The sequence below is a fragment of the Sabethes cyaneus genome, chromosome 2 (genome assembly GCF_943734655.1).
Source record: "Sabethes cyaneus chromosome 2, idSabCyanKW18_F2, whole genome shotgun sequence".
NCBI lineage: Eukaryota > Metazoa > Arthropoda > Insecta > Diptera > Culicidae > Sabethes > Sabethes cyaneus.
In genome coordinates, this window is record NC_071354.1 from 177,000,618 (window position 1) to 177,008,892 (window position 8,275).

General features: G+C 38.7%; 1 protein-coding gene across 1 annotated transcript; it reads right to left on the bottom strand.

Annotated features, from left to right (window-relative positions):
- Window positions 1–2,099: 2,099 nt before the first annotated feature.
- On the bottom strand, window positions 2,100–7,816 carry LOC128738775 (PX domain-containing protein kinase-like protein). Its single transcript, XM_053834133.1, has 6 exons — window positions 7,138–7,816; window positions 6,822–6,963; window positions 6,306–6,449; window positions 5,390–6,244; window positions 5,017–5,330; window positions 2,100–4,944 (listed from the first exon to the last, which is right to left on the bottom strand). Exons 1-6 carry the CDS (start codon window positions 7,237–7,239, stop codon window positions 4,495–4,497), a joined length of 2,007 nt encoding a protein of 668 aa, XP_053690108.1. The 5' UTR covers window positions 7,240–7,816; the 3' UTR covers window positions 2,100–4,494.
- Window positions 7,817–8,275: the final 459 nt, after the last annotated feature.

The following is an 8,275-nucleotide window of genomic DNA, read 5'->3' on the forward strand; positions in this document are numbered from 1 at the left end:
GCAAAAGCTACGACTTTTTATTCTCGCATATCATATTTGATCGGTTTCCACTCTTTCCTATCTGGAAAGGCTACCGTCTGCCTGTGTGCGTATGTACGCTTGAGACCTGTGACTCGAAGTATATAGCGGGCATACATATTTTGCGGATGCCAACTTTTATTAATACCTCGCTTATCTACTACACATATCATCGAGGCTCGGTACGAAAACTACGTTCAAGTGTTCACGTGCAAGGTGTTGCACAATGGCGTCTTGTCCGACCCTATAAAGGCTATTGCTGGTGTGAGCATTTTATCATCGATGCTGTTTCGCATCATTATGGATGAGATATCAGTTGGAGCGATGGATATTAGACCAAATCGAGGATTGCCTTGGAATCCTATAACAATGGATCAGCTAAATGATCTCGACCTCGACGACAACACCAGCTAATAGTAAATCTATGGTAGTGAACACTGTGGCAATCCTACCAATTTCAGAATAGCGGAACAACAGGTTGAGCAGGTAGAAATCTTTCGATATCTTGGCAGCCAGGCAACACCCGATGGTCATACCAAGACAGATATAACCACACGGATAAGGAAGGCCTTTGCAGATCTGCGAAACATTTGTTGCTCAAACCAGGTCACTCGACATACCAAAACCCGAATTTTTAACGCAAACGTTAAATGCGTGTTTACTGTATGCCTGCGAAACGTGGTACGTCTCAGCGGAGACAACGGAACAATCACAGATATTTATTAATCATTGCCTGGTAGCCTGACAAGTGGTAAGTGAATATCCAACACACGAAGTGTAGTAAATCGAACACACGTTGACGAATGGGGTGAACGAGATCTGCAGAGAAGCACTCAACTGGAACCGCAAGGACAGCGTGGAAGAGGCAGGGACTCATGCCGACGTAGCTTAGCCAACGACATCCGGGCTATAGACGAAACCCCGTTCTGGTCCACCTGCTGATTTCATCTCTTTGTTCTACTGGACCGGTGGACATGGACACATAAGTAAGTATAGAAGTGATGCGTCCAGCGGGCATCGAAAGAGAGGAATAATCTTCGGCAAAAGTAGCCAACTCCTGGCCTTCGCAGACGACCTTCGCATCATTACTGGAAACTTTGGGACGGTGAAGGCAATCTACGCCAGACAAAAAGCGAAGGCTAGGATTGGTTACAAATCAATGCATCAAAAACCAAATATATAGTAGGAAGAAGCTCCAGAGAAAACAACGTTCTTCTCCCATGACCAGTAACTATTGACGGCGATGAACTGGAAGTGGTTGATGTGTTCGTATATTTGGGATTTCTGGTCACTGCCGACAATAATACGAATAACTGCGAGATTCCACGACGCTTTTAAGCTGGAAGTCGTGTCTACTTTTCTCTCCACAACACATTTCAAGCAAAAAGCATACACCACCACGCAAAGCTAACAAACAAATCACTCGAACCTGGAAATAAAATAAAATAAAAAAAAACTTATCCAATTTTATTCTCCTCATCCCTCTCCTACACACTTAACAAAAAGCACCGAATTCGGTAAAATTTTACCGAATTTTAAACAGCTGAACGTTCGGTAAAAATTTCGATGGGTGCCAATCGACGTTTACAGATCATTAGTAATGTATGGTGCAATAAAAAATTTTACCGAACGTTCAGCTGTTTAGATTTCGGTAAATTTTACCGAATCGTTTAAGTGTGTATATGTAACATTAAGTAACGGTTGGCATAACCACTCCATTAAGTTACGCAACGCTAACGAAACCTTGGTCTTGAACCGTAATAACTGGAAATTTAGTATAGGAATATCTTTATCAGCTGCAAACTATAATTTTGTATCAGAATTTTCATCAATATAAACCGATTCATTGTTTTCCACCTCCAACACGTCCTTTCCTCGTTTGGCAACTGCCTTTTTGGTATTCATAAATTTGTTACGTAACTATTCTCATGACTCCCCTTCCCCCCTATGTAACAACAAGTAACGTAAACTCGACCCCCCTCCCTCCCCACTAAGCGTTACGTAATTTATGTACGAAGCCAAAGGGCATCAGGGAGTTGTTTCGTAACTGTAAAACAAACAATGTTGTTTCTATTATTAAATTTGACAAATATACTCCTCTTCTGGTGGTTTCATTTAGTTACAATCGATTTGTATTAGTAGCAGGTAGGTTTACATTCTCGGGGATTCATCTTCGCCAGAAGCTTGAATGTTGCGCGAACTTTCAGAGCATGCGATTGATCCCTGGGAAATAAATTATAAACTGTGGTTTCATTGAGACTAGCACAAGCATGCAGTTTGATAACAAATGATATTTTGCGCATTAGAAAATTGTTTAGATACATTTGAAAACTATATGCAAGTAGAAATGTAGTTAGTTTTACAATAATTAATGTGTCGGTTTTCCTAGATGTATGCAATACACGTTACGTTAAGGGTTTATGTTTTTAGTGCTCATGTGGTAAGTAGTATGTATTCTCTATAAATTTGTTTGCATTATCAAAAAAGTAGTTTTTGTAGTATTTGATTAGCCATTGCTAAAATGTATCCGCTGCCACAGAAATATGAATAGTTACTTCGCCGCAATTGGCATTTGAATAATTTTTTTACACTGGTTGGAATCGTTTTGGTTTTGTATAATATTGTTATAAAAGGGGAGAATATCAGGATACAAATTTTATTCACGTAAATCACAATTAATTGTTGTTAATATTATATGAGATAGAGATAAATTTGCTATTTGTAATAGGTAAATATGTGTTGCAGTATAAGACATTAGTCGATTAATTTTCCGTTTTTAGTCGATAACAATTTTTCTTGACACCAATAAAATCCTTTCTAATTCTCACAGCTGGCCTTGAATGTTTGTATCTTGTGGGAAATCTGTTAAACGCCTACTATGGCACTAATCATGAACATTCTAAATTATCAAGTCAAGATAGATGAGTGGTTTTACAGGAATAAAGCTTTGTTCGCTCTGCTGGAATGTGCAAGTCAACTATAGATTAGCTATTTTTACTTTTTCGAGTATTTTCCTTTAGAAAACATATATTTTTTTACAATATAAACATCAAATAGTTTGCATTTAGCATGATATCGTTCATAAGATCATTTCCGCTTGTCATCTTCGATTTTAATCTGATCAATGTCACTGATTCAATTCAAAGCACTTCCAAGTGGATTTGAAACAATGTAAAATCACAAGCACAACAAGAAAATATCCTTTAGGGTTGGAATATAATAGCTTCACATGAGATGACGGGAAATCATAAAATCTTTACAAAACTTGAAAGGATATTATCTAGCGTAAACGATGGATTAAGATTGTATTCACAATACATCTACATAACAACAACAATACCTTATGGAATAATTATTTTGATACTAGTTACCATTCAAAGTGCTAATTGTTTTCCCATGGTTTAGTTTAAAGCCATAGATATATAGAAGTATGTCCGTTCGCTATCTCAGATATACCAGATCGTTATCGTGTTGGCTGTCCAACATTTTCCACCATTCCTTTTTTTTAAGTTTTTTTTCTTCAACATTATTTGTTTAAGTTTAACTGTTTACTTTTTGTTTACTGATTGTTTGCTAACAGTCTGTATGCTCTACAACTAGCTTGCCTGAACGGATGCATTATGTCTGTCGTCGATGGGACGCATTATCTAAGCGTGCGCGGGTAATTCAACACCATAATCTTTAAAGTCTTCAAAAATATACTTACAAAAATTACAAAAAAATGGGTCGAAAATTCTTCTAATATACTTTAATAGTGATAAAGACTTTTGAACAGAAAACTACAAGAAACAAAATATAACTATATGAATCAATTTTAAAAAAGCAATTTTTCTGACTAAGCTGTCGTGTTGTAAAAAAAAGCACACAAGTATTTGTATTGGCGTGAAACGATCTAACTTTGAGAAAAACGAAACAAAATATAACTTTGGTAATTAGCTATTGTTTTACCTGGAATTACCATATAATGGAAACTATAAATTAAAGAAAAAAATCATATTTCCAACATATAAAATATATTTGAAGATATATTTGCTAATATACTAGAAGCAGGAAAGAAGGATTTAACAAAAAATCAACTACTGATCAAAGTACTGATTCAATAACATAGACTGCACAATCTGCCTTAAATTTCTGTAGTGTTTCTGGTCTAGCACTAGATGTATACGTTGTTTTCTATTTGTGTACTTTACGCGGTGTTGGTTTTATGTTTGTTATTAATATAGATGATTTCTGGAGGTGGTGGTAATGTTTCTAAAATTGTTACTACAGTACGAATAAATTGGTCCAAAACACTTCCTTTGTTTGATACTTGTATGTTACTTTGATTATTTGTTTGTATGTTAGTTTGATGCACCCTTGTTCAAGGTGTGTTCCTTCCCGTATGGTACTCTCTTGATTGATTGATGTTCACAGACCGAATGTCCGTTTTGCGCTACACACATTTCAATGATTCACTACTTATTCGTTCACTACGCTTCACTTCTCATTGATGTTGATTTTCTTTAGACCGTTCTTGTTGAAATTGCAAATCGATTCCAGCAGAGCGCTGCGATTGGTGGTGGTGCCGTACTCGTCGTCACCGGAAATTGACTTGTGTAGTCGCCTACCTTCACTAGCAGAGGAACCAGGTTGCTGATCAAATAGAGCTAAACTCGACGGTGGAGCTAACGGTGGAGCGGACGGAGGCGGTGGTGGCAGTGGGGACGAAACACTGCCGCTGCCACTGTCCGTTGCTGCTGCGTGTGTAGGAGGAGGCGACATCAAGCCTACATCCTGCGGTGAGGTAATACTATTTGCACTATCCGACTTGACCATAACTGCACCGGCTGATCCGGAGCTGGCGCTAATCGTGACCGTTTGTGGAGGACCATTATTTAACTGTAGTGAATTTTGGGCTCGCAATTTAGCTTGCCGCTGTTCTTGTTTCTGTAATGTTTCAAAAATAGTAGCATAATCAAATTTTCTTTTTGGTAATAGTCGAAGAAAACCTAAACTCACCGCTTTGTGTTTAATTTTCTTTTTCTCCTCTTCGGAAGTCATCATCTCTTGCACCCTGACTAGACGTTTCTGATTTTTCACCGACTTCTGCTCGTCTCGGACACGATTCTCAGTCTTCTGTACAGCTATCTTCAACTGTTCTTTGGCATTGGATGAAAACTTTAAATGGGGTTTCTGAACACCGATGGCCGCTGCATACTGTTCGTTGAAAGACGCAGCGTACTCACTGAAAAATGGATGAGCCGCCAGCTGATCTAAGGTTGGCATCGCCGATTTGCAAGCATCTTTCGATAGAACTGATTCTAAAAGTGCTCCTGCAAAATAAACTCATCAATGATTTGCTGAAATCAACTGCTTAAAATCAATAATTTACTCAAACTATCCGGACAATCCGTTATTTGTCTGGCATAGGAATCCTGCAACGGGTAGCCCATGCACATTTCGTACAACAGATGACCAAAGCCGTATACGTCAATCGCCTCGCAAGTATTTATTTTGCTATGCTGAACAAAAAATGGCCTATAGAACGAAGGTACACCGAAAATAAAATTCTCAACATCCATCAAGCGAGCCACTCCATCCACGATTACGACATTACCGCAGTGCACATGGCCGTATGCCATGCCTTTGGAGTGGAGAAAGCGAATGGCTTCCAGAATTTGCCGTGCGTACATCGCTAATTCCTTTAATGGTAACGGAGCTCGTCCCTTAGGACTGCCATACTTGGAAAGAAACGGATTACATGGAGAAACTGCACACAGAACATCCTTTAAACTGCCTTGCTTGTGAAACTTCCGGATTACCAATGCTCCGTTATCATTCGAGGTAATATATTCGATCGGAGCAATGTAAGGATGCTGCACGCCCCCTAGATTCTTCAGCACACTGTGAATTTCCTTCTCATCAATGTACCTATCCGGTCCGAACTCGGTCCAGCTAAGAATCAAATCCTCTTTGCCACTGCCATCTCGAGAATTGTTGTAATCCTTCTCGGTAGAGGTAGTCACACAAACCTGCGTAGTATGCTGTTTACCGTGCGATTGTGAACTTGACTTGATCAAGTGATGTTTGGTGGTGGAATGACCCGGCGAGTGTTTGTTTCCTTGCGGTTTATGAACTACTTTGAAGTAGTGTTTCCGCAAACGCCAACCAATTGGCCCGAGAGACTGACCCAGCGTATACACGCCTTCGGCCCGTAAACACATGGACGCATATTGGAGGGCTAGATCTGCATTATTTTAAAAGCTTTTAGTTGCATAAATTGTATTATAAAATTGTTGAAGTCTTACCGTGAAACGGTGTTGAGTAACTGTCAGGGTCAATAAACTTTTTGGTTGGCAACGATGAAGCCAAAATGGGATTCATGAGTACTTGTTTTAAATATTCTTGCAGTGCATACAATCGTTCAGCTATGAAATCAGGGCGCATGTTACCTGAGGAGAATATTCGAAAGTTATGGTAATAGTAAATTTTAAAACGTAACATAAAGTTGTTATTAATCCGAAATTTCACTCTAATTCCAGTATTTTCCCATTATATAAAGCAATTTCAAACATTTACCAACTCTATTTCTATTTTGGTAATTCTTTTTCAAAATAAAAGCATTTAAAGCAATTCTATATTCTTGCACTCCCGCCTTCAACATTATATGCGAAGGCATCGCACAAAATTGCTTACAGCAGCAAAGTTCAGATAAACAAAAAACAAACAAACCGACAGAAAAGGCTCATGTTACACTCCGTAAGAATAAACATTAAACGATCACCATATTGGACTCCAGAGTAAATGTAGTACGTCATACTTACCAATAAACTTTTTCCCGGGAAACGGCAGCTCAATTCCCGAAATCTGTAAGCATTTATTGAGAGTAGCGAAATCATTGTAACGTCTCAAAATGCGCCAGCTGTTTTCGGGATATGGGCCACGCTGCACTCTTAGTACATATTCCTAATAAAAAATAGAATAAAAAATAAATGAAGAAAATAGTAGAGGCAAAGCATACACATAAACTGCTTTCATTTTCGAATTAAATACAGACACTGTACAGCTAATGTTCAATAAAGGTCATTTAATATATGCTTTTTACGTGCTGTATATCTACTGGCATAGAGAAAAACGTACCGTATGTCCGTCAATATTTTGAGCTGTCTCAATAGTGCATACAATCGCTTCCGTATCATCTAAGACGACCTTTTGCTGCAATCGTCTTTCAAATATAGCCATTTGTTGTTAGTATTCTGGTGGGGGCATTTATCGGACATTTTTTCCGATGCCATATCCCGAACTAATGAATAATAAAAATTGAACTGGCAAAAAAGTGGTGCACAGAAAAAACAATAAAACTAGCGTAAAACTGTTTGTAGTCGGCTAGGATTAGTCAGCTGCCCGTGAAAGCTGTCTGGTTTATTTCCACTGCACTATTCTTTAGACAGAGGTCCACACCAATGTCGAAATATGCTTTCTTTATGTTTTTCACTAATTCACAATCGTCTCTCCATTTTGAGTCAAATATTAAGAATGATTTTTCATCACTAAAGGAAACGCTAATAAAAAAAGACAGCACCCTTGACTATCACCGTAATTATTTTTCTCAATCGGGTGTGGAAATTCTGTTCAATTCGGACACTTTAGCTCTTATTCAACATTAACTCTAACTATTTCAACTGCGCACTAGTGGATTGCCACTTTTTAATTTGAGAATTTAAAGTTCGCGTAGAAGTATCCGCAGATACCAATATTTTCCACTGTGCTGTGTGGCGATGTCGTGAAAATGATGATTGATTTTCTTGCTAGTGGAAATTGCACCCTTCGTGCATAGCGAAAGATGATGACACATACGCAAATTCAATACACGAAAAAAGTACAAACGACTTTGACGTTATGCTTTGCTTTACCATTTGTTGTTTGTTTCGCATTTCTATTCCCATCAGTTTAGAATGCCTGCGAATTGATTTCTGCGTTGATCGCTTGACGCCTTTGGAGCCGCTGTAAACAGAAAATAATTTGAATCCATGTGGTAGAGATGGGCGAACGGCTCACGAGCCGTTCAAATGAACCGGTTCACAAAACAGAGCGTTCAAACGAACGGCTCTTGAAAAAGAACCACGGTTCCTCAAACGCACCCGAAGGCGACACGAAGTTTGGTTCAGGAATCGTAATTTTCCGAACTGTCAACCTGCCGAACAACGAACTGTGAGCCATGAGCCGCTCATTTGAATCGGTTCGCAGCAGCAAATGAACGGTTCGGAGCCGCTCACAC

Bases quoted from the DNA above. Each gene is read 5' to 3' on its own strand.
- LOC128738775 (XM_053834133.1), bottom strand. From the start codon at position 7,239: ATGGCTATATTTGAAAGACGATTGCAGCAAAAGGTCGTCTTAGATGAT. The intron at 6,964-7,137 runs GTACGTTTTTCT...ATTTTTTATTAG, and splicing joins AAAATATTGACGGACATACG to GAATATGTACTAAGAGTGCA. The intron at 6,450-6,821 runs GTAAGTATGACG...TATTCTCCTCAG, and splicing joins TCCCGGGAAAAAGTTTATTG to GTAACATGCGCCCTGATTTC.